Here is a 26,831-nt window from a genome sequence, read left to right on the forward strand (position 1 = left end):
CTCAGTTTCTCAGTCTACTCCTCGTTCTTAGTGAGAAACAACTGAAATGACTTAACAGTAGATAAATTGAGACTTAGGGGACACATTTTCTTTCTGGTACCTTTAGCATACTGGTAATAGTGTTGGTTGGAGCCTTGTGTCTCTGACAGTGTTGAATCTGTCCCTCTCTGTTGACTGGGCTGGGGGCTGGGAGGGGGTGTGATTCCCTGTTCCTGCAGTGGCCTCACTGTATCTCCAGTGGATAAATTCACAGGATAGCCAACCTCCTTGAGGATCAGTTCTAATGTGTACATTTACAACAGTGACTACAATATTACTAGTTACCATTTACTAAATGCTACACGACAAGTGCCATTGTAACTGTATACATGTAATTAAACCCTACAGGACAGGAGGTCGGGTGAGCTCTCCCCGGGGCACATAGCAAGGCTGGACTTGGATCTGTAAGAGTACCCAGAGGCATTAATGAGCATCCTTAGTGTCCTTGGCCATGGCCAGCCCTGGTGGGGAAGGAGGGATAGGTGTGTAGGCCCATATGATTTTCCTCCAGGGCCTCTGCAGGAAGGGAGCTGGTCCACCCAGTCAGGGAAGCTTAGCCTGTGAATGTTCCAAGAACTTGTGCTAAAGGAGATTCTAGAATAGCACACAGTCTCTGACTTGTAACTCCTCTGTTACAAAGCCAGCAGCTTTTTTGCCCCTAGATTGAACCTTTCTTTTTCTCCTGTCCCCTTGAGCACAACATGTGGTCTTTGTTTAAATGCTGGTGGTTCCTGGATTCCAGCCCTCATAGACTCAGGCCAGCCCCTGGGAAGGTGGGGGAGTGGAGTATAAATCCTGATGAGCTGAGGATTGTGGACCCCAGGTAAATGTCACTTAAAATGGGAATCATGACTCCAGAAAATAGGAATAAAATAAAAAGTATTTAAACTGTGATTGAGACATCTCGGGAGACAAGTGTGTGTCTGTATCTGCTGCAGATGAAACACTGGCAAGAGCAAACTTTTGTTTCTTTTTTTAATTAATTTCTTTATTAGAAATTTTTAAGCTCCCTATCCCATCCACCCTCCCCCTTCTTCTATGAAGGCGCTCCCCCTCCCCAATGACCCCTCTTCCCACTCTGACATTCCCCTAGACTGGGGGGTTCCAGCCTTGGCAGGACCAAGGGGCTTCCCTTCCCATTGGTGCCCAACAAGGTCATCCTCTGCTACACATGCAACTGCAGCCATGGGTCCCTTCATGTGTACTCTTTGGATGGTGGTTTAGTCCCTGGGAGCTCTGGTTGGATGGCACTGTTGTTCTTATGGGGTTGCAAGCCCCTTCAACTCCTTCAATCCTTTCTCTAACTCCTCCAATGGGGACCCTGTTCTCAGTTCAATGGTTGGCTGTGAGCATCTGCCTCTGTATTTGTCACGCTCTGGCAGATCCTCTCAGGAGACAGCTTTATCAGGCTTCTGTCAGCCTGCACTTCTTGGCTTCATCAATATTGCCTTGGTTTGGTGGATATATTTATAAGGGCTGGATCCCCAGGTGGGGCCGGCTCTGAACGGTCATTCCTTCATTCTCTGCTCCAAACTTTGTCTCTATATCTCCTCCTATGAATATTTTTATTCCCCCTTTTAAGGACTGAAGCATCTGCACTTTGATCGTCCTTCTTCTTGAATTTCATGTGATCTGTGGATTTTGTCTTGGGTAATTCAAGCTTTTGGGCTAATATCCACTTATCAGTGAGTGCATACCATGTGTGGATTTTTTTTAAAGTATGATTTATTTAATATATATGAGTACACTGTAGCTGTCTTCAGACACACCAGAATAAGGAATCAGATTCCATTTTAGATGGTTGTGAGCCACCATGTGGTTGCTGGGATTTGAACTCAGGACCTCTGGAAGAGCAGTCAGTGCTCTTAACCACTGAGCCATCCCTCCAGCCCCGTGGATTTTTTTTGATTGGGTTACCTCACTCAAATATTGGGATAATATTTTCTAATTCCATCCACTTGCCTATGAATTTCATGAAGTCATTGTTTTTGATAGCTGAATAGTACTCCATTGTAGATATATGACATTTTCTGTATCCATCCTCTGTTGAAGGACATCTGGGTTGTTTCCAGCTTCTGGCTATTATGAATAAGGCTGCTATGAACATAGTGGAGCATGTGTCCTTGTTATATGTTGGAGCATCTTGTGCCCAGGAGAGGTACAGCTGGGTCCTCAGGTAGTGCAATGTCCAATTTTTTGAGGAAACTCCAGACTGATTACCAGAGTGGTTGTACCAGCTTATAATCCCACCAACAATGGAGGAGTGTTCCTCTTTTCTCCACATCCTCGCCAGTATCTATTGGCACCTGAGTTTTTTATCTTAGCCATTCTGACTGGTGTGAGACAATTTCAGGGTTGTTTTGATTTACATTTCCCTGATGACTAAGGATGTTGAACATTTCTTTAGGTACTTCTCAGCCATTCAATATTCCTCAGCTGAGAATTCTTTGTTTAGCTCTGAACCCCATTTTAATAGGGTTATTTGGCTCTCTGGAGTCTAACTTCTTGAGTTCTTTGTATATATTGGATATTAGTTTTCTTTGGGATACAGGATTGGTAAAGATCTTTTCCCAATCTGTTGGTTTCTATTTTATCCTAATGACAGTGTCCTTTGCCTTACAGAAACTTTGCGGTTTTATGAGGTCCCATTTGTCAATTCTTGATCTTAGAGCATAAGCCATTGGTGTTCCGTTCAGGAAATTTTCCCCAGTGCCCATGTGTTCGAGGCTCTTCATCATTTTTTCTTTTATTAATTTGAATATATCTGGTTTGATGTGGAGGTTTTTGATCCACTTAGATTTAAGCTTTGTACGGGGTGATAAGAATGGATCAATTTGCCTTCTTCTACATGCTGACCTCCAGCTCAACCAGCACTTTTTTCCACTGAATGGGTTTAGCTCCTTTGTCAAAGATCAAGTGACCATAGGTGTGTGGGTTCATTTCTGGGTCTTCAATTCTATTCCATTGGTCTATCTGTCTGTCTCTGTACCAATACCATACAGTTTTTTATCACTATTGCTCTGTAATACAGCTTGAGGTCAGGGATGGTGATTCCCCCAGAAGTTTTTTTATTGTTGAGGATAGTTTTCACTATCCTGGGATTTTTGTTATTCCAAATGAATTTGCAAATTGCTCTTTCTAACTCTTTGAAGAATTGAGTTGAAGTTTTAATGGGTTTTGCATTGAATCTGTATTGCTTTTGGCAAAATGGCCATATTTACTATATTAATCCTGCTAATCCATGAGCATGGGAGATCTTTCCATCTTCTGAGATCTTCTTCAATTTCTTTCTTCAGAGACTTGACGTTCTTGTCATACAGATCTTTCACTTGCTTGGTTAGAGTCACACCAAGATAGTTTATATTATTTGGGACTATTATGAAGGCTGTCATTTCCCTAATCTCTTCCTCTGCCTGCTTATCCTTTGAGTAGAGGCAGACTACTGATTTGTTTGAGTTAATTTTATACCCAGCCACTTTGCTGAAGTTGTTTATCAGGCTTAGTAGTTCTCTGGTGGATTTTTGGGGGTCACTTAAGTATACTATCATATCATCTGCAAATAGTAATATTTTGACTTCTTTCTTTCCAATTCATATCCCTTTGACCTCCTTTTGTTGTCTGATTGCTCTGGCTAGGACTTTGAGTACTATATTGAATAAGTAGGAAGAGAGTGGGCAGCCTTGTCTAGTCCTTGATTTTAGTGGGATTGCTTCAAGTTTCTCTCCATTTAGTTTGCTGTTGGCTACTGGTTTGCTGTATATTGCTTTTACTATGTTTAGGTATGGTCCTTGAATTCCTGATCTTTCCAAGATTTTTAATATGAAGGGTATTGAATTTTGTCAAATGGTTTCGCAGAATCTAATGAGATGATCATGTGTTTTTTTCTTTGAGTTTGTTTACATAGTGGATTATAGTATTGAATTTCCATATATTGAACCATCCCTACCTGCATCACTGAGATGAAGCCTACTTGATCATGATAGATGATCGTTTTGATATGTTTTTGGATTCTGTTTGCAAGAATTTTATTGATTATTTCTGTATCCATATTCATAAGGGAAATTGGTCTGAAGTTCTCTTTCTTTGTTGGGTCTTTGTGTGGTTTAGGTATAAATTTTAGCTTCATAAAAGGAATTGAGTAGTGTTCCTTCTGTTTCTATTTTGTGGAATAGTTTGGATAATATTGGTATGAGGTCTTCTATGAAGGTCTTATAGAATTCTGCACAAAACCCATCTGGTCCTGGGCTTTTCTTGGTTGGGAGACTTTTAATGACTGCTTCTATTTCTTTGGGAGTTGTGGAACTGTTTAGATGGTTTATCTGATCCTGATTTAACTTTGGTAAGTGGTCTAGAAAATTGTCCATTTCATCCAGATTTCCAGTATTGTTGAATATAGGCTTTTGTAGTAGGATCTGATGATTTTTTTAATTTCCTCAGATTCTGTCACTATGTCTCCCGTTTCATTTCTGATTTTGTTAATTTGGATACTCTCTCTGTGCCCTTTGTTTAGTCTGGCTAAGGGTTTACCTTGATGATTTTCTCAAAGAACCAGCTCCTGGTTTTGCTGATTCTTTGTATAGCTCTTTTTGTTTCTACTTGGTTGATTTCAGCCCTGAGTTTGATTATTTCCTTCCAACTAAGCTTCTTGGGTGCATTTACTTCTTTTTGTTCTAGAGCTTTCAGGTGTGCTGTACAAGCTGTTAGTGTATGCTCTCCCCAGTTTCTTTTTGGAGGCACTCAGAGCTATAAGTTTTCCTCTTAGCATTGCTTTCATTGTGTCCCATAAGTTTGGGTATGTTGTACCTTCATTGTCATTAAATTCTAAAAAGTCTTTAATTTCTTTATTTCTTCCTTGACCAGGTTATCATTGAGTAGAGCATTGTTCAACTTCCATGTATATGTGGGCTTTCTGTCATTTTTGTTGTTATTGAAGACCAGCCTTAGTCCATGGTGATCTGATAGGATGCATGGGATTCTTTCCCCCTTCTTGTATCTGTTGAGGCCTGTTTTGCGACAGATTATATGGTCTATTTTGGAGAAGGTAGCATGAGGTGCTGAGAAGAAAGTATATTCTTTTTATAGGAAGAAAAGTTCTGTAAATACCTGTTGAATCCATTTGGTTCATAACTTCTGTTAGTTTCTCTATGTCTCTGTTTAGTTTCTGTTTGCATGATCTGTCCACTGATGAAAGTGAGGTGTTGCAATCTCCCACTATTATTGTGTGAGGTGCAATGTATAAGGTTTAGTACGGTTTCTTTTATGATAACTTTTGGTTGAAAGTTGATTTTATTTGATATTAGAATGGCTACTCCAGCTTGTTTCTTGGGACCATTTGCTTGAAAAAGTTGTTTTCCAGCCTTTTACTCTGAGGTAGTGTCTGTCTTTGTCACTGAGGTGTGTTTCTCGTATGCAGCAAAATGTTGGGTCCTCTTTACGTATCCAGTCTCTTAGTCTATGTCTTTTTATCGGGGAATTGAGTTCATTGATGTTAAGAGATTTTAAGGAACAGTGATTGTTGTTTCCTGTTATTTTTGTTGTTAGAGGTGGAATTACATTTGTGTGTCTCTCTTCTTTTGGGTTTGTTGCAAGAAGATTACTTTGTTGCTTTTTCTAGGGTGTAGTTTTCCTCCTTGTGTTGGAGTTTTCCATCTATTATCCTTTGTAGGGCTGGTTTTGTGGAAAGATATTATATAAATTTGGTTTTGTCATGTAATATCTTGGTTTCTCTTTCTATGTTAATTGAGAGTTTTGCTGGATATAATAGCCTGGGCGGGCATTTGTGTTCTCTTAAGATCTGTGTGACATCCTCCCTGGATCTTCTGGCATTCATAGTCTCTGGTGAGAAGTCTGGTGTAAGTTTGATAGGTCTGCCTTTATATGTCGCTTGACCTTTTTCCCTTACCGCTTTTAATATTTGTTTTGTGCATTTGGTGTTTTGACTATTATGTGGTGGGAGGAATTTCTTTTCTGGTCCAATCTATTTGGAGTTCTGTAGGCTTCTTGTATGCTTATGAGTATCTCTTTCTTTAGGTTAGGGAAGTTTTCTTCTATAATTTTGTTGAAGATATTTACTGGTCCTTTAAGTTGGGAGTCTTCACTCTCTTCTCTACCTATTATCCTTAGGTTTGACCTTCTCATTGTGTCCTGGATTTCCTGAATGTTTTGTGTTAGGAGCTTTTTGTGTTTTACATTTTCTTTGATGGTTTGTCGATGTTTTCTATGTTATCTTCTGCCCCTGAGATTCTCTCTTCTATCTCTTGTATTCTTTTGGTGATGTTTACATCTATGACTCCTGATCTCTTTCCTAGGTTTTCTATCTCCACAGTTGTCTCCCTTTGTGATTTCTTTATTGTTTCTATTTCCATGTTTAGATCCTAGATGGATTTGTTCAATTCCTTCACTGTATTTTCCTGTTCCTCTTTAAGGGCCTCTACTTGTTTACCTGTGTTGTCCTGTATTTCTTTAAGAGTTATTTATGTCCATCTTAACATCCTCTATCATCATCATTAGATGTGATTTTAAATCCAAATCTTGCTTTTCTGGTGTGTTGTGATATCCCGTCTTTGCTTTGGTGGAAGAACTGGGCTCTGATGATGCCGAGTAGTCTTGGCTTCTGTTGCATAGGTTGCTGTGCTTGCCTCTCGCCATCAGGTTGTCTCTGGTGTTAGCCTGTATTGCTGTTTCTGACAGCGGCTTGACCGTCCTGTAAGCCTGTGTGTCAGCACTCCTGTAGACCTGTTTTCTTACAGCCAAATCTAGGTACAGAGAGCTGTGTTCAGCTTCAGGCAGAAACTGGAAAGGTCCTGTTCCAGACTTCTCCTGGATTTATGTGTCCTGAGGCCTTCAGGTGGGGCCTCCAGGTGGCTTTCTTACCTCTGCTCTCAGGTGTGTCAGTGCTCTGGCAGGAACAACTTAAGGGAGAAATGGCTTATTCAGATCCTGGTGCAGGGGACAGTTCATCATGGTATGGGAGTCAAGGCAACAGGAGCTTGAGGCAACTCACCACACCCAGTCCATAGGCAGGAAGCAGAGAGATGGGTGTTTACTGCTTGGGTCCCTTTCTCCATTTTCAGTCGAGCATCTCAGCAGGGAATAGTGCTGGCCACAGTGAGCAGGTCTTACCACCTCAACTAAGGAGGTCAAGTTAATCTCCGCAGGACTCTGCAGAGGACCATCTCCCAGTAATTGTGGAGTGTGTCAGGAGAACACAAGCCATTACGTGGGTGGATTCCATGTTGGCAATATTTCTTGCCTTTTTTTCCTCCTTCCCTTCCCTCTTCACTTCCTAGTCCCCCTATTAAAGACCACCCACACACCTTTAATTCATAGGAACCTTAGGCTCACGATTGTGTCTTCTACTTTAGGAGCACCTGAAGCCCAATTAATGTGTGTGTCTGGAGGTGCTGTGGCCAGTCATAGAGAAGACTGCTACGTGTGTGATGATTCCACCAGTGCGGAGAAGCCCTGAGTCCAGTCTCCGGCTCTTTAGTTGGGTTATAGAATGGCCATTATTTTTCTTCCCACGAGTTCTTTCTCTGAACTTTTATTGGAAAGTTCTCTTTTTTATTAGCATACATTAGCTGTGCAAAGAATTAGCTATGTGTGACCTTTCTGCACACACAGTGCACTGTGACCACTTCCGTTCCCTCTTTGTCACCCTTAGCTTCTTCTCTGCTTCCGTGCCTCAGAGTTCCTAATAGTCCCAGCTTTTGCTTTAGCTCCTCCCCAGACTTCATGTATGTGAGAAAGAAGTATCATGTAGGATACTCGTCTTTTTGTGTCTGGCTTATTTCACTTTAAATAGTGATCTCTACTTTCATCCATTTCTTACAAGCAACATGGTTTGTTCTTTGAGGCCAGCTAGAACTCCTCTGTGTGGACGCACCATACTTCCATTGTCCAGTCACCCTGTGATGGACACGTGGGCATCACCACCTAGCCACTGAGAATAGCGACGTGATAATAGGTAAGCTGGTTCCACTCTCCTGGTCTGGATTCTGTCATATGTATCTGAGGACTGGTATAGCTGGATCATGTGCTACTTCTATCTGTAGTGTTTTTAGAGACCTCCATGCCAATTTCCTTAGTGGCTAGACGTGTTTGTGTTCCCACAGGCAGTGTAGACGGGTTCCTTTCCCCCCAAATCCTCACCAGTCATGAAGGTCACTGACCACCCCCACCAGCCTTAGAGGTAAAACCAGAAGCTTCAGGATGAAGGATACTTTGTTGTAAGTGTAATGTATCTTCCTAAACAGTGAAGGAGTTTGAAGCATTCTGTCTGTGGGTGAAGGGAGTGAAGGGGTGGAGAGGATCAGATTGCTGCATGCTGCCTGTGGGTGACAGTAAGGGCTCACTGCATGCTGTCTGTGGGTGACAGTAAGGGCTCACTGCATCCTGTCTGTGGGTGACAGTAAGGGCTCACTGCATGCTGTCTGTGGGTGACAGTAAGGGCTCACTGCATGCTGTCTGTGGGTGGGTGGCAGTGCAGGGCTCACTGCATGCTGTCTGTGGGTGGGTGGCAGTGCAGTGCTCACTGCATGCTGTCTGTGGGTGACAGTAAGGGCTCACTGCATGCTGTCTGTGGGTGGGTGGCAGTGCAGGGCTCACTGCATGCTGTCTGTGGGTGGGTGGCAGTGCAGTGCTCACTGCATGCTGTCTGTGGGTGACAGTAAGGGCTCACTGCATGCTGTCTGTGGGTGGGTGGCAGTGCAGGGCTCACTGCATGCTGTCTGTGGGTGACAGTAAGGGCTCACTGCATGCTGCCTGTGGGTGACAGTAAGGGCTCACTGCATCCTGTCTGTGGGTGACAGTAAGGGCTCGCTGCATGCTGCCTGTGGGTGGGTGGCAGTGCAGGGCTCACTGCATGCTGTCCTTGGGTGACAGTAAGGGCTCTCACTGCATGCTGTCTGTGGATGGGTGGCAGTGCAGGGCTCGCTGCATGCTGCCTGTGGGTGGTAACTGTGTGAATGATGTGTTGCGTTAGTTTTTTTTACGCATCTCTATCTTTTGAATTTAAAAACAATGCTTTGAGGGAAGATGGCCTTGTTCAATCTGTCGTGATATATCTTATCATTTGTCCTTCCTCCTAGAATCCTGGTTTTTGTTCAGGGCATCAACATTAAAAACTAAATCCTATACTGAAGTATGGTCAGGGGTTGGCAGAGTGTGTCTGGGAAGAGGCAGACAGCAGGTTTGGACCCATCACATGGGTCCTTGCTGAAGCCTACAAGTGACCAGGAAGAAACAGAAAAAGCATTCTTCACTTATGGGCCATAAAAGCGACAGTGGGTGGTAACAGGATGGCCACTGATACTCTATCTGAGGGTAGTACTTACCCACTCAGCAGTTCTCTTCCAGAAATTCCACACTCACCTTAACCCACGCTGTGGTCCCCTACCAGGAGGAAGGACCACCACCTAAGTCAGAGGGCTTTGCTTCCTCACACTCTGCCTCCAGTGTGCATCGTCCACTTCTCACTTCCAGACCACCTCTGTCATGAACGTGGCAGGAGGTGATAGCCCTGAGTCTGTTTTCTCTTCTACAGTTAGGAACTATGCTAGCACCTGGGCTCTGCTGAACATAGGCACCAGGGAAGGCAGTTCCTGCAACCTCACAGCCAGTGGCCAAACCCTGAGTCATACAACCCCCGCCAGCCAGAAGCAGAGGCCGTCTGTGGTTGGTGGTGACCAGGATCTAAGCAGACCTCCATCCTGTCTTCCCAACATAGCTTTTCTCCTGCTTGGAACCTCCTGAGGATGCTGAGGATGTGAATTTTCCAGGAAGGCATCCTCCAGAGTCAGGAAAGGAACATTTTAAAAGAAATGAAAATCTCCTAGAACCCCAGCATTTCTCCCATGTCTCCTCCATTGTGAGTTCCCAACCCTACGGAGGCCCTGGGGGAGGTTGCCACTGCCCCCTCTACCAAGGCCCAGTTCAGCCATCTTGGACCGGACTTTCTGAGAACAAAAGCAGGGGAAAGGGAAGGCCATGGATGTGGAGGCAGCTAGTGTGTCTGCAGGGCAAAGAAGGAAAACCTCTCAAAGAGGGAGCAGAATCTTGAGGGTGGTTCACAGCTATCCCAAGGGATCCAAAGCCCTCCGCTGTCCTCCTTGGGCACTGGACACCCATGCGACCCACAGGAATGCATGCAGGCAAAACACCCAGACACATAAAAATGTTAGCTAAAAGTATTCCTTTTAAGTTTATCAAGCATTTGAAAAAGGAAAGAAATGGTAACAAAAATGGATTGCAGGGCAGGCAGAAGCCAGAGCTGCAGAACAACTGTACCAGATGAGAGCTCTGGAGATACCTGGCCACTGCACACTGAGAGACTGTGTTTGATGTCACAGGACAGGTGCCAGATGAGGATCCTACAGTGGGGGGGGTCTCCTGGATGCTTTCCTACAGTTGATGTGGTTGGATATTCATCTGAGGAAGGTGGCTCTGGTCAGTCTACAGGCTACATTTGCTCTTGTGCAAACCTGGAGAGCCCCATTTTGTGCCTGGTTTGTTGAGGCTCCCAGTTAGGCTGAAACACCCTCTTTGAACCTACGTATGGCCTCATGACCATTCTGGAGTTTAGCAGGCAAAACTTCCAGGAAGACCATTGGTCATTTTGTCCTCCCAGTTAGAGCTCAGATGCTGCTTTCTGTGGTTGGAGACGAAAGCTACAATCCCGGGGAAACAAAACAGGAAGGTAAACCGGCACAGACCTTCATGAAACAAACCTTCGAGCAGTTGCACCTACCTAACGTGGATGGTGGCCCACCTGCTTCCCTTTCTTCTCTGGGATGCACAGATCACAGCCAAACACAGACACAGACTTTGCTTTGGTTGAGAGACATTATAGCCACTAAAAACTAAAATATCCTAACACAGATCTAGAGTTAAAGAGAGCAGCTGACAGGAGTTCACAAGGAGCGCTCTGAGAATGAAGAGGAAGCTGATGAAAAGGCTCCAGTAGGAGAATGGGCTGGAAGGGACATTAGGACACTCCCTCAACCCTAAATCAAGCCTCTATGCTGTGATGGTCATTTCAATGCATAGGGGTGTTGACGTGTTCTTTTAGGAATCCCTGGCAGGAGTTCATTTTCCCAGGTTTTAAAACAGAAATGCACTTAGCAAGGGGCTCACACTTGATGGCTGCAGTCTTCCCTGGCTCTAGCCAGAGGTACTCACTCCTGGCACTTGTACCTTTTACATCATACAAGGCTGTCCCCTTCGTGGCTCACAGCCACCTCTATCTACCCCCCCCTCTAGTATTTTTGGATGGATTTCCAATTTGATACATGAACATACCATCAGTCAAAACAATCTTTTTAATGAGCCTCTTGTCCTGACAGCTGTGTTTAAGACGGGGCATGGGAATCATAAGAAAAGTATGGGAAATTGTCCATTCTGGATTGAAACCTTAACGCCTGCCCTACACTCCGTCCCTCCCAAAGCTGCTATCTTCTTTTAAAAGAGGATATTATGAATAGCGAGAAAGATGTAATTTGTGCAAAGGAAGAAAAAAAAGTCTCCTGATCAGATAGATAGGAAGGAGATGAAAAATATAATTTCTGAGCAAGGCTCAAATATGTAACGGACGTGCAGCTTCCTGCCACGGAGCCCACCCCGACCTCTAGCCACATGCCATTCGGTTCTCACTGATTTCCTCGGTGACGCTGCATGGTTTATGCTGAGCTGAGCCTGCCTTCCAAATGAGGAAAGCAAGCCTGGAGATGGAGAAGCGCGGGCCTTGTCACTCAGCTTGGCACCACAGAAGTAAGCAGAAAGCCTGCCTTTCTGACACTGCTCCCCTGGCAATCAAATACTAATGATGTGATGGGGGGAAGAAAGAAAGAAACCTCTTGTGCATTCTCCATAGGTTTTGAATGCTCAGCTCATCTAGAAAGTAATCAATTTAAAGTTGAGCATCATCTGCTGTGGAGAAGAGGACTTGTGGCAGGAAGCCTGCAGGTTGAAGTCCAGGCTAGGGAGTGGTGCTGGGTGCCAACCACACTTTGTGGGCAGCAGACTCATGGCAGCTGCCAAGCACCTCTGGGCTCTGGAGAGTGATTATTTCCCACCCTTCACCTTGGAGCTGACAGCTCACAGGCCGAGGAGGATAGAGAAGACTGTTCTGCATCACAAAGTGTGTGTGCTGCAGCCTGGCGTGGGACATACCATGCTACAAACAGAAACACTGACCCCTCATACCCACCCCAGGACTCACTGTGATTCACTAACCTGAAAATCTTTCGTCCACTCTGGGCTGGAATCTTCTACAGAAGAGCCTACTGTGCCCTAGGCAAGCTGTACATACACCAGTCTCCTCTCCTCTTCACTGCCTTCTCTGCCACCCGGAAGCATGAACCTCGGCTAGTGGCCATTAAAATGTAACTTCATTAATAATTTAGATGAGGCAAAGTAAGTATAATTTTTATAGCTAAGTTTTAGGTGAAAAAAATGGTGGGAAATCCTTGGAAGAAAGAGAAGGAATCCCTGTAGGATATATAGAGTGAGTGGCCTTGGGTGAGGGTCCTTGGAACAACTGAGTTATCTCTTCCTACCCAGAGGAGAGCCAACAAGTGAAGAGAGAAGGGTGAAGGAATAGGGGAGGGGAAGCCACCAAGAGGAGGCTATGGGTTCTAGAGAGGCCAGTTAGTTACAGCCCAACATCCAAGTAGTTATCTGATGGGACAGCATAAGCATTTGGGTACACAGGGTGCCCGCCCACCATAGAATCAGCCTTCCACCCTCTGAAGGACATCCGCCTTCACTCCTCTGCTATGCCCTCAACCAATCAGATGTGGGGCAGATGGGTGGCGGGCACCTCCAGAAACCAAGAGAGTCTCATGCTAACGACGACCAGTGAACGAAGCTAGGAGTTCCTCCCTGACACCTCCCTCACCCCGGCACCTAAGGACCCTGGGATCCCTGAGAGTCCGCACCAACTGCCTAGGTCCCTGTGTCTGAGCAGTCCCAGGGAGACTGAAAGACACCTAAGCCACCCACCTCCCATGAGGACAGTTTTTATTAAAATACAAAAAGATCATCTCAACTCCCTAGTTTTTATATATCAAAAATACAGTTTCCGGTATTTTAGAGGTTAGCCCTGACTCACAGCTGTGTGTTTATACATGGAGCACGTGGAAACTGTGTTGCTGAATGTAACACACCATGTCACACATGCCGTCATAGCATGTCCTACTTTGTGAAATCTGCATGCATTTGTATATCGTCCATGATGTGTGCATAGTCTGGAAAGAACTCCTGAGTTAGGAAGGCAGCTGGAGAACTGACTCCCTGCCTCCTCCTTTTGTTGTTAATGCTGGTTTTGCCTTGACGGTCTCTATTTTTCCAGTATTTGCTCTCGTTTTTAGTGGCCTTCTGCTGTTCTTTTCAGCTTTCTATGCAGAAATACTCTTAGGTTTACATTAATGTTGTTAGAATGTGGTTAGAAAGGAACACCTTTACCCTTTACCAGGGTTTGACCTGAATATGCCCCCCATTGCTTTACCACTGTGATTGTTTTTGAGAGTTATTTCGTATGTGTATGACACTTATATGTATTGCAGATCTATTTGAGGGGGAGTGGGATGACACCCATAGGAATCCACTGCCTTCTGTTTGTTAACTGCTTCTTCTCAGTCACTCCATTATTCACTCATAGAGATGTGTGTGTGTGTGTGTGTGTGTGTGTGTGTGTGTGTGTGTGTGTGCATTCATGTGTGTGCGTGCATGCCTGTATGCTCACGTGTGCACACAAGCCACACTTTACCCATCGTCTTGAGGCACGGTTTGCTTTTGTAGGCAGTAAAAACTGCTCGTCGAGACCAAGCGGAAGTCAGAGCAGGTGTGATGTATTTAACTTGGACCAAGCTGGCGAGAAGCTGGGTGGCCATGGAGCCTTCAGGCTCGTCACTTCCTGCTGTATGCTGTGTGTGTCCCCCAGTAACTGTCAGGTGTGGTCCCTAGCAGGAAACTGTGGGACAAGGATGAGCTGGATCTTGAGGACAGGGGAATGAAGCCTGGGACTACACCAAAGCCAAGAAAGGTAAGGTCTGCAGCACCTGACCCAGCGGTGTCCTTGTAAGGCAGGGGGATGCTCAACCTATGTGCAACAGTACCTGTTAAGACTCTTGGCAGAGAAAGAACAATGTTAAGGAATTCTAAATAACATGTCCTGAAGCTTTTTCACAGTACCTGGGTAGGTCTCCAGTTCCTGTTATTGATTGCTGTTTTCTGAGATTCTCGCTGACCATCAAGCAGTTCAGTTTATGCAAAGTGTATGCAGCCACAGTCTGCTCTGCACTGTCTTTCCCCAGTACAGAAACCTTGAAACCTTCTGGCAGTTACCCCAGCCTTTCTTCCTATCTCACCCCAGCTCTAGAAATCTCAGCAGGGGCTCTGTCTGCTCTGAGCAGTTCATTTAGCATGCTGCTTGAATGGCTGCGCCTGCTTCGGGCCCTCAAGGAAAGGGGACCTCCTGTGAAAGAAGCAGCTTGGCATTCTGAGCAGCCCACCTCCCACCAGCAGAAATCAGCCTGTCTGACGGCTACTGGATATCCATCACAGTGTCCCCCATAGTGAGTGTCGGGGCTCTGATGAGTGTCTGATGAGCAGACATCAGTTGTCAGCATGATTGACTGGCAGTAGGGCAGCAGCACCTGGGTGTCTGGGTGATAGGGACCTACTATGTGTTATCCTTCATACCCCTTCCTTGTGAGATTGCCACTGGAGAAATCTCTGTTGACACATTCATGGCTTTGGTGGGAAGTTTAGTTGAACTTTTTTCTGAAGAATGATTTGAATCTTTGAATTGTGTCAAGTCTGAAAAAAAAAATGAAAACACTAAATCCCCACTAAAGCAGGCTGTTTCATTTCTTAACCACGTGCCTCGGTAAAAGTTACTGGACACCTTTACCCTTAGAAAAGTCGAGAAAGGGGGAGGTTTAAAGAGCAGAATTAAAGCACACCTATTGGCGGGCAGCTGTGTTTATAATTTGGCAAATCCCAGGAATCTACAGAACAGTTACTAGCAAGATTTTTAGTAAGGCTACTGATAGGCAGAAATCAATTGTGTCCTCACATACTCTTAGCACACAGTTGTTAAGGAAAACTGTGAGGACAACTTCATCTCCAGTGCCACGAAGAGGCCAGAGGGTAGCATGGTGTCTAAGACCCCTGCCTGAGGACTGCAGCAAAACCAGACACGCAGGAAGTGTGAAGACACGACGTGGCCGCGCCCACGGCACTGCAGACAGGCAGTGTGGCTCTTTCCCAAAACAGAGATTTAGTCCAAATTGTAGCAATCATTTCTACTGTGTAGCCCTCGCTGGCCTGGCACTTGTCATGCTGAACAGACTGGTCTCACAGAGACCTGTCTTCTGGGATTACAGGCGAACACCACCAAGCCCAGCCAGTTTTATGCTTCGTTAAAATTTTGAGGCTGATTCTGGGTACATTTCTGTATTTCTATGACAACCAATAGATCCATTCATGGGGTTGGAGGGCCCGTGACATACCTAGACACCAGAGTCTCCACACAAAGGACATTTATTACCACAGTGGGGCAAGCAGGTATGGGGAGGGGCCCCTCTGGATCAGGCAAAGACAGACAGCAGCCCCAGGTAGTTTTTAAGGAGAAAGGGAGAAGGCTACAGTAGGGTGAGTTGGTAAGACCCGACTGGACAGGTTAGCCAGTGTAGCCAAAAAATGAATCCTGATGGCAGAACATTGGTGTTTAGTTTCAGGAATGAGTCCATGGCCAAAGAAGGGAACAGATCTTGGGGTGAGCTTTATGTCACCTCCTGGTTTAGCAAGTGAGAGGGAAGAGGAGAGGGCAAACCCTGCCGGTGCCCTGTTTGCCGTGCCCAGCCTGCTGGAGCCCTTCAGGGGTGATGTGGGTCAGACTGGGGGCTCCCACTTGCTGAGCAGCCTGGAGATGTGAGGAGCGGGCAGTGGAGGAGCACCCTTGTACAGGAGCTCCCCGCTCACTGCAGACATGTTCTCCACGAGCCTCGTATCCTGGTGTCCTCTGAGAATGAGCACTACCCACGTTTTCGTAAGCTATCACGTTGATCATCTCCATTCATCTTGAGAAGCCCAGAGACTTGCGGGTTTTGCAGAATCACGAGTGCTTGGCTGACCTTCAGATATTTTTTTAAACAGTGTGACTTTCTGTACTGCACAGTTGCCCTCCTCCCAGTCACGGTTACTGCTCATAGCCATGCCCTTGGGTTCACACCCTTCCTCTCTCTGCCTTCACACCACACCATGAACTGAGTGGTCCCGGGGTCCACACACGCTGACATCCCACTGTAGGTCAGGGAAGTTAGACACAGTCCTCGGAAGCCCTGTGGAATGGCCCTGGGACCCCGCTCAAATGAACAACAGGTGGAGAGTGTTCTGGAGGGGAGGCCCCAAACCAAAGAAAGGCTGGGTGTGGCTGTGCCTCTTCCTTATTTCTGGCAAGAAGGCGGGTGTGGGTTAGCATTCTGCCTAAGGCATTTCCACCTTCTCTGGCCCGCCCTTACCCTCCTCTCTACAGAGTGGGAGTGTATCTAAAGCAGTTACATGCCTGGGAGGGTGTCTGGCAGGTCATAAGCTCTACATCCGAGGCATCAATAGTAACTTCCTTCATATGCCAGTTCCGAGAGGATCAGAAAACTACAAGTGTAGGTTTGTTCTGGTCAAATCCAGTCTCTAGGAAGCCTCTCGGGGATTACAGCTCTGAGATCACTCACATTGTGAGCATACCCTAAGCCAGCCTAAACCAGATCAATGTCTAAGTTGTGTGCCCCGAACAGGCCACCTGAGCTGTTGCCCTTCTCCCATTGTGTGTGGGTAGTCTCTTCCCTGCCCAGCAGTAATGGTGTATAAGATGGTATGTGTACACAGTGCCACACTCAGGAGATGCAGGTACACAGAGCCCCTCCCCGCCGGTGTCCCTCCCTGCACTGTCCAGGAGTAGATCCCTCCACTGCTACCTGGTCCTGTGTGAGCCTTGAGCAATGGTTGGGAAGACCATCTCAGATCAGCACCTCCCTGTTGTGCATTACCAGCCTGTGGCTTCACAAGGGGAACTGGCACTTGGACCTGCCTCTGACTTACTAAAGACACCGCCTTCCCTGAGAGGCTGTAGTTAACCACCCCATCCCATCCCCACCTTGCCCACCGGGAAGTTGAGAATGATGTGTATACTTCCTGACTGGAAACCCACAGAGCCCTCACTGTAAGAGCCCAGAGTGGGTCACCAGTCATGACTATCTACACTGGCATCCAGGCTGCTCCCTGCAGAAACCTCACTCCATGAGGGATTATGCATGTTTACCTGTTTTCTGTAGCGTTACACCACACATACACACATACACACACACGCACACGCACACACACACACACACACACACACACACACATCTCCCTTGCTCTCTCTCCCACTTGTGAGTTACATTTTTCCTCACCATTGAGGAGAATAAATCATGAATGCCTGGTGATTTGTGCAGTTCTCTCTGCTACTGCTAGCAGTATAAAGAGGCGTAGCATTTTTGTAAATACACACTAGACATGGAAAAAAATGAAAGCTGTCCAGTTAGAGCTCAGCACATTTTCAGACTGAGGTCAGCAGCAACTCAGTTTCAGGGCATGCACCCCACAGACTGGAACTATGCTGGCCACATCTCACTTCTGTAAGTTATGGCCTTCCCCGTATTAAAATATAAATTATATTAAATTATAAGGAGATTGTACTCCCAATCCTCTGATTCCAAATGAACTTGAGTCAAGGCAGCTTAAAAAAAAAACTTTTTTGTCTCTTGAAGACTTAATACCAAGAAGAAATAAATATATGGCAGCAGCCACACATGAGGTCCTCACAAATGCAGGGCGGCCTTTCGCCAGGAATCCTTTCTCTGGCAGTAATTTCAAGAGAGTAGTTCATAACTCAGAATCAGCCTAGCCATGATTCTCAGTTAAGGAACCACGGGAGCGTGTCAGCACAGATTACTGAAGAACAATGGAGTTCTGCCTCAATCCCAGAAACCTCACTACCATCAATCGCACGTCAGGGAAGTCATGACACCTCAGTATATTCCTGTCTACTCTGGAATATAGATCAATGCTTCTCTATCAGAAGCTATTCAAGAGCCAAGGCAACAAAACTTCAGCTGAGGCTCCTCAGCCTATAAGCAAGAAGATGGTGGATCCACACTTGGACTCAGCTTGCACACTGCAGAGCTCAGATGCCTGCAAGAGCAGCTGGGCCTGCTCCGGAGAGGACAGGCTAAGCAGTGAACTTGTTAACACAGTCCTGCCTCTCTCCAGTGTCCTGCCCACAGGGCTGATGCCAGCATTCATCTTAGGTAGGGAATCTGCGACAAAGGTCAGCAGTGTGCCCAAGGCCCCAGGTAAATCTGAACCTGAATCTGCAAATCTAACATCTGGCTCTGTGTTGGTTTCTTAACCTGTTTGGGCCTCTCCTTTCTCACTTGGACCAAGGAAATGATGTGAGGACCTGGGACCACTGGGAGGAAGCACCAGGATAAAGAACAAAAGGGACTTCTCCATATGCCTTTCTCACATCCACCCACCTCCTTAATGGGACCATGCAAGACAGCAAGTTCAGCTTCAAAATGCCCAGGCTTGGCCTAGGGTCAGAGAGAGACCCAGAATCTCCAATCTCCCAACCTCGATAGGCTTCCTACAGATCTATCCTGAACCACAGACACTCCTTCATTGTCCACTCAGTGTCTCATCCTTCCTGCTTCAGTGCTCACCCTGCCAGCCAGGAGACCCCAGAGCTTCTGGGAGCATCACCAGAGTCTAGGAGGAGTGGTTGAGTCTTGCCCCTCCTTCCAGATCCTTCCTTTGTAAGTGCCAGTGCTTGATCTCCTACTTGGGACCCCAAAAGGTTGGTTCCCTGTTTCTCACTGACAATTATTTCTAGTCCCCTTTAGATATCTTTGTTACTCTAAGAATTTTCATTTGGTCATTATGTCACTAATAGCAAATGTGAACCCTAAGAGTGTTGGGAGCCACAAGGGAGCACAAACATGTCGCAAATAACTGAGGCCCAGTAAATTATACTCTGAAAGTCCTGTGGGCCCCGTGACTATGCAGGACTCCTGCTCCTGTCTCTGCGAATGCTGAGGAACGTGACTTGAAACAGCAGCAAAAATGAGTCTTTGTAGCTACCTACTGCTCCTGCACGCCATTCTCAAAATTACCAGTCACCCTTGCCCCCAAAAATAGTGCTGTTCACAATGGTAAATTAGCTATAAAGAGTCAGGATAGTGTTCATGGGGTCAGTATACACAGAGAAGACATAGTGTTCATGGGGTCAGTACACACAGGAAAGTATAGTGTTTGCAGGGTCAGTATACACTGGGAAGGATAGTGTTCATGTGGTCAGTATACACAGAGAAAACATGGTGTTCATAGGGTCAGTATACACAGAGAAAACATAGTGTTCATGGGTTCAGTATACACAGAGAAAATATAGTGTTCATGGGTTCAGTATACACCAAGGAAACATAGTGTTCATGGGGTCAGTACACACAGGAAAGTATAGTGTTCGAGGGGTCAGTATATACAGGAAAGTATAGTGTTCGCGGGGTCAGTATACACTGGGAAGGATAGTGTTCATGCATGGGGTCAGTATACACAAGAAATTGTAGTTTCATGGGGTCAGTACACAGGGAAGCATGCTGTTCTGCCGACAGTACATTACAGCTAGTTCCAGGCATCCCCTGGGGATTATGAGCTGTTTGTTCACGTGTAAGAGAAGGCATCTGTTTACAATTTACTTGTCATCTATAAATGAATATTGTAGGCAGCATTGCACTGTATCTGCACACCACACACACACACACACACACACACACACACACACACACACACACACTTACACAAATACACAGTGGTCCCTTCCCTGGGGACCTCTGAAGAATCCCAGCTTCCTCTCTGACTCATAAGTTGTGTGTGCGTGTGTGCGTGTGTGTGTGTGTGTGTGTGTGAGAGAGAGAGAGAGAGAGAGAGAGAGAGAGAGAGAGAGAGAGAATTGTAATCCACATTATAAAAATAGCCCTTTCAAAGTAAAATCCCGGAGTTCAAGTATTTTCAAAAGGGTATCAGCATCACCACTGTCGCAGAGCTGGCCGTTTGCACGTTTCACTGATAATCCCGGCACTGAGCTCATTCAGTGCCCACTCCCCTCTGTGTGTAACTCACCTGCCGTGAGGTGTCTAGGTTCATTAACGCCGTAGTAGGCTCACGCTTTGTTTGTCTCTGGCTGAACGCTGTTCTGTTATATGGACAGATGTTTAGGTCACGCCTACATGCTAGTAGGCTGCTGTAAATGCCACCAGCACAGACTTGGGGTTTCATTTCTCTTGAGCCTTTGTCTGTCGTGAGGTTTCTGGGTTGCGGTAGCTCATGTCTGACATGGCTGAGGAAGTGTTTGACACCTGCACTACTGACTTCTCACGTCTTGACAGACATGTGAACACTGTTGCTCTCTGCTCTTGTTCTCACTGATGTACAACCACATGTGGCATTCCTTAGTTTCCGTTTCGTTTTGTTTTCTTTTTTGGTTTTGTTTTTTTGAAACAGGGTTTCTCTGTGTAGCCCTAGCTGTCCTGGAAATCAACTCTGCAGACCAGGCTGGACTCAAACTCAGTCTGCCTGCCTCTGCCTCCTGAGTGCTGGGATCAAAGGTGTGAGCCACCTAGCTCCAGAGAAACCAGATGTGCCAGGGTGGCAGGATACCCAGGAGGGGACTCTACCCTCTCAGAGGAGAAGTGGAGGGGAATGGGAGGAGGGATTGTGAGGTGACCGGGAGGGAGTCATCAGTCGGGATGTAAAGTGAAGATAGATAGATAGATAGATAGATAGATAGATAGATAGATAGATAGATAGATAGATAGATAGATAGATAGATAGATAGATAGATAGATAGATAGATAGATAGATGATAGACAGATAGACAGACGTGCGCACCAGCTTAACAAACAATTAGGGGCTACCACAGTGGTTTACCGGGACTCGGTCATCCATGTTTCTCTTTCTCAGTTTTCACTTCCTCCTTTGCTAAACTGCTTCTCTTGACAATCTGTAAGTAAAGGTTTAGAAATGGTAAAATCGGATTATTTCCCCCACACTTCTGTAGACATGCCTTTTTATTTTGCCCTCCAGCATCAGGCGGGCCAGGCACAGAACTCGAGGTTCCTGGCTCCTTGCTCTCAGGATTTCTAAGACTCTGGTTCCTTTGTGTGAGCTGATCTATTGTAATGGTCCCCAGGATGGCTCTCTAAGGGCTTTTTAGTCCCCTTCCTCTCTCCGGTGCCACAGGTTGACCGCGCTGTGTCTCAGTGTGCACGTTTTGTCAGTGCCTTGTCCTGGGCATTCCTTCCTCTGTGTCCTGACCCTTCCAGAAAACTCCCCGCCATGTTCACATTCTTCTCTGCACTGTTTTCTCCTTCCTCTCTTTCCAGTTCCTGTTACCGATCTCCCAGATTCCACTCTACTTCTTGGGGCTCTGTGGAGAGCGGGCTCATGCCTTTGTAGCTGGTGTGAATTCTGATACATCTCCTCAGTTCTTTTCTTCAATTTTCCATTCATCCCATTTGCTTGATTGAAGGTTTTTAGTGTGACTTCTGGTGTGCATCTTAATAATTCCATTTCTGAGTGTTCAATGCTTCTCACTATTCAATTTTTGCCTGTTTTCTGTCAAAGTCTTACTTACAGACTCTGATACACAAAAGGCATTTGCTTTAAATACTTGTCAGACCTTTTCTGTTAAGTAATCACACCTGGAGTGAACTCACTCCTGACTGAGGAGTCTGGTCTGCGTTACTTCCCATAAGATTTCTTCATGAGCTGTCAGATGTTTCTTTTCTCTGGTTCAGTGTGAGACACCAGGACCTTCTGTTTCCGTTCTTGCTTCATGCTCCATGTCTGTTGGTTTTGTGTTACACACACACACACACACACACACACACACACACACACACACACAGTCCCTAATGGCTGTCTAGATATCCGTTGTAAAACCTGGGCTCAACTGTGTGGTTCCTGGGTATGAGCCCACACCTATTGTTCTTTCTAGAGTCTGATGTGATACTCAGGCTCAGAAGTATGCTGAAGAACTCCTAGGTACACATGCTCATGTGCGTGTATACACTGAGAATTATACTTAGGCCCCCACATGCTAGTGACTTACACGCTCCACTACTGAGCTCGCACCTAGCCCTGTGACTGTTACACGCGGAGGACCTTTGTGAACCCACTGTTAATGAGATGCTATGAAGGTCTCAGTCAGTCAGCACTAATGTGAACGTCATCCACAGAATCAAACTATGAAGCCCACGGGTGATATGCAAATCCTGTAATGTCTTCTTCCTTTGCCTGCAGGTATCCGAGCCGTGTTCTCCGGCCACTACCACAGGAATGCTGGGGGAACCTACCAGAATCTTGACATGGTGGTTTCATCTGCCATCGGGTGCCAGCTAGGCAAAGACACCCATGGGCTCCGGGTGGTGGTCGTCACTGCAGAGAAAATTGTCCACCGTTACTACAGTTTAGATGAACTGAGCAAGAGGGGACTGGATGACGACCTGAGAGAACTGCTGAAGGAGTGACGGGTGCCCGCAGGGTCCGCTCAGCTATAGAAACGTCTGAGCAGAAAGGCGCCTTTGTGAACGGATATGCTTTTATATAAATCAAACTGCTGGGTCCTATCCTTAATTACTTTCAGAAGAGGACTGTCTCTCCTTTAAAATCCAGACAAGATGGCTGAGGGTGTTTTCTAATTGTGGTGTGAGACTTCCCAAGTGATGTTTGGATAAATTCTTCTCATCGTGCAGCTTTTAACTCTGCCCTTGAATCACTGCTTCTGACAGCTTACAATCAATAACCACCTACTGCCCTCAATCCCCACTCCGTACCCAAGAGTGAGCCTTAGTAATTCCTCAGACAAACTGCGTCTGCTTTTGTTAAACTGTGGTCATGACCCCCAGAATGCTAGGAAAACAGAGGTTCCCCCCTCCTTCCTGACAGACCAAATAGTAAGGCCCCCCTCAGGGCCCCATCCCAGGGCCTCAGAGATTCATCGTCATAACGAGTAGCATCATAGCCATCACTGGCTGGAGTTTCAGGACTCCCCTCACTGCTGATGTTGTGAACACAGTGCAGGGGGCCACACCGGGGTGTGTTTGCCTTTCTGATGACAAACACCATCTTCAGACATGCAGACTGTGTTGTTCCAGAAGATCACAGGAGGCCGCAGCATGAAGACCCTACACAGCCCGCGCTCCCATGCACATGGTCTCCTGCTGCAGGCGTTGTCAGACCGATAGCCTGGAGGGGAAGCTGGACTTCTCCCAAGAACAACCTCTGGATTTTCCTCTGTGTACCAGCGGTCCTGGTGCACAAGTAACCAGGGCCGCCACATCCTGCCAAGGAAGTCTTACAGTGTCCTGCAGACTGGGAAATCTGAAACCAACTTTAAAAACTCAGTGGTTATAAATGAACCACGAAGCCCACTAAATTAGAAAACTTTCAGTCAATGTAGCAAAACCATGAGAAATTAAATAAAAAGATAATTGGATATGTAAATTCATAAGGAACAAAAGATACAAGAAGTTAATTATTATACAGACTGGTGACACCAGAGCTCATTGTTAGGAAGCACAAGAAAATTAAAATTTTCAAACCAGAGTGATCTTGCAGTGCTTGGCCGTGTTCCTTTTTTGTTTTCGCTTTTTACATCACAGTGTAAGAGGTCAGGAGAGGTCCCTGGTCCCAAAACATGTGGGCTTGACCCCATGACAGGAGAAAGATTGGTCACAGTGGGCTGAAGGCATACCCTTTGTCTAAGTCACATGAAAAATGCAGCCTCAGAATGGGGACAAGGATACGGGACGGAGTGGGGGAAACGAAGAGCCTGTCCTCAGAACACAGGCGTTACAGAGCTGGCCCAGAAGCCTGATCATGTGCAAAGGCTGCTCAATGGAACAGCAGTATCCACGTGGGGCTTGCTGCTGTGGGGAGCAAAACTGTGTAATCCGTGTAACTTAGATAGCAAGTCACTATTCTGTCCTCTCCTGGGACCTGCCTGAAAAAGAGAGAAAAAGAAAGAGGAGCTCATTAAAAGAAAAACCAATAAGGCCTCCCCACATGCCCATGCTGTTTCTGAATGTTCTTTGGGTGTGCCGGGCCCATCCGTGGACATGGAAGGACAGAGGTGCAGGCAGCTGTGTCCTCAGACAGTGCCGGCCCTCAGGGAAGGTGCTGTTCTTGGCTGTTGCTGTGGTTCTGACTGGGATATGGCTCATCCAAAGATGATTCCAGATATGGGAGTTTGCTCCTCTTCATGAAATCATGAATGACAAGGTCCCACAGAAAGCTCTTAGGTCATTCTCGGGCTCCAGTTGCTCTCTAACTTCCTGTTTTACAGTGTGATCTGTGACCATCACAGTGTCTTCTGCCAAGAAGCCTTGAAGAGCTACCACCACTGCATGAAGTTCCTAGCCTTGAGTTTCTCCTCGAGTACCAGACTAATAGACTCTCAAATGCAGAATGTCAGTTCTCTTCCCCTTCCCATTAGTCATTTTAACTGGAAAATCAAAGAGGAAAAGTTATTTAAAGTGGTCTCAACTGGGATTTTCCAGGCCCAAGGGAGGGGGTTTGCAAAGGAGAGTGGGCTGGATGATGATGGTCTTACTGAATTTTTTCTGAGTTTATCATGGATCCTAAAGTTGGGAGGATATAGATTGGTGGGGGTAGCAAACTATAGCTAACAGACAGTGTGTCTTAAACAACTTTCTGCATTAACCTACTGCCATAGAGAACTACAAAGCAAAAGACTAGCTTGTCGCTTTGTTTTTTTCTTTTTATTCTTTGTGTGAGGTTCATATACTCGGGACCCACTCATCTCTCCATCCCCTCATTCTTGCAGTGTCCCCCCAAAAACACACAACAAGAAGACAAAGCCTAGAAAACCTCTTGTCCTGGAAACTGTAGTGTGTCCCACGACAAACCCCTCTATCCACATATCTCATTGGTCTGGTTCGAGGTCTGCTTTCTATGAAACCATCAATATTGAATCCTCACAATGGTTATCCTTTTGTTGTCCTGTGCCATGAGATCCTGCAGTTTTGGATCGGCAGGACTGACCCTCCGTGGTTCACAGATAATGCAGACTTTGAGGTGGGCCAAATCAAAGCCCAGGATCTGGGTGTGGGTGACAGCTGAGCCCACTGGATTTCCCTCACCTACCCCACCAGAGCGAGCTCTCCAGCACTGCTCGGGCTAGGCCGCCCAATGCCGCCATTGACAGGAGGCAGGGTCAGCTCTTATTCTCATGCCCTTGGAGCTGTATCACCAGCACCCACACCTTCATAGCCAGCTCCACTGTGCTCCCAGGCAAGGTGCAGGCCCCTTTCTCCCGAGTGCTGCAGCTGGTGAGGGGCAGAGCCAGCTCTCCCAAGCTCATGACCCTGTGGGGAGCTTTCCCCCCTGCCAGAGGTGATGAGGTGCTGGGCAGGGGCTGGAACATTACCTCCGTGCCTTTGCCATCCCACAGCAGACAAGTGGCAGGGTCAGCCTCCCACACTCATACCCTTGGGGCTGCCTCACCCACACCCCTGTCACCAGGGCCAGCTCCACTGTGCTCCACCATGCTGCCTGGGCAAGGCACAGGACCTACTCTCCCGAGTGCTGGCACAGTACCTGCTCTCCCGAGTGCTGCCACAGGTGAGGGATGGGGCCAGGTCTCCAGAGGTCCACATCCAGTGAGGGATGGGGTTGTGCACATCCCCTGGACATGCACATGGTGCCTCATGGCTGCCCCAACAAGGAACACCCCCATGTCCTCTATTGGTAATATGAGCCATGGACATTAGATATGAGCTATGTTGCAACAGACCCAGATGTAGCCCTCAGCGGCAGCAATGGCTGGGACCTCATCATGGCCCCAGGCTGGCCACTCAGAACAGGCTCCCCGTCCCCATCCTTCCTTCTCAGTTCCATCTCTTTGTAATGCTCAAGTTGCTCCACTTCTCACTCTCCCCTCCAAGCACCACATAACTCACAGTACTGCCCTGCCCCTGCCTGATAGAAAACACCACCACCAACATGGTGTCTCTTTGCCCATTGCCAGGGAGGCAAAAGACTGTTTGCCCAAGCCAATGCCTAGAACATTGGCCCTGCAACTGTAGGTGCTACACACATGATAAAGCTCTTACGTGTAGAGCAAAGTCGTGGACGAAGAGGCGGCAGACGCATGATTGGCGTGTGCCCGAAGCCTTTGTTCTTACCCCTAAGCAGCAGCTCTGCGGCCGTGGTACTGTCACAAGCAGCAGGTTCTGTTGATTTCTGTAACAGACACAGAGGGGATGCTCTCCTCTCATAACCATAGCAACTTGGCTGCACAGGTGAAAGAGAGCATGTGGTTGGTGAGTGTACATATTATATATTCCCATATCCATAAATGCTGTCTTTTGTCATCAGAGAGGGCTGTGTGTGTGCACAAGCACATGCGTGTATGTGCATATATGTGCATTTTTTTAATAATCCCAGCAGTTTTTCAGCTGGAGTCTCTCTCCTTCCGTCAGTTTCTGTTTCCTTATTTGAAAACTTAGTGATGTCACAGTACTTACTGCATGAGTCTTCCCTCTTCCATAAGCACAAATCTGATCAAATAATGATGTGACCTTGCATTATTCCATCAAGCATTCTTAACAGTCATCTCCCTCCCTCATTGATGGTGCCTTAGAATAAAGTCCTTACTGAGACGTCAGCCCCATGTT

General features: G+C 46.5%; 1 protein-coding gene across 2 annotated transcripts in view; it reads left to right on the forward strand.

Annotated features, from left to right (window-relative positions):
- The window catches only part of Cpped1 (calcineurin-like phosphoesterase domain containing 1), a 192,439-nt gene extending 168,700 nt beyond the window's left edge, over window positions 1-23,739 (forward strand). For both annotated transcript variants that reach the window (XM_063268855.1, NM_001013963.1), the window contains exon 4: window positions 22,435-23,739. In XM_063268855.1, coding sequence (XP_063124925.1) covers window positions 22,435-22,661 — 227 coding nt within the window. In that variant the 3' untranslated portion in view covers window positions 22,662-23,739. The remainder of the gene's footprint in view (window positions 1-22,434) is intronic.
- The last annotated feature ends 3,092 nt before the right edge of the window (window positions 23,740-26,831 follow it).

Source organism: Rattus norvegicus, chromosome 10 (genome assembly GCF_036323735.1).
Source record: "Rattus norvegicus strain BN/NHsdMcwi chromosome 10, GRCr8, whole genome shotgun sequence".
NCBI lineage: Eukaryota > Metazoa > Chordata > Mammalia > Rodentia > Muridae > Rattus > Rattus norvegicus.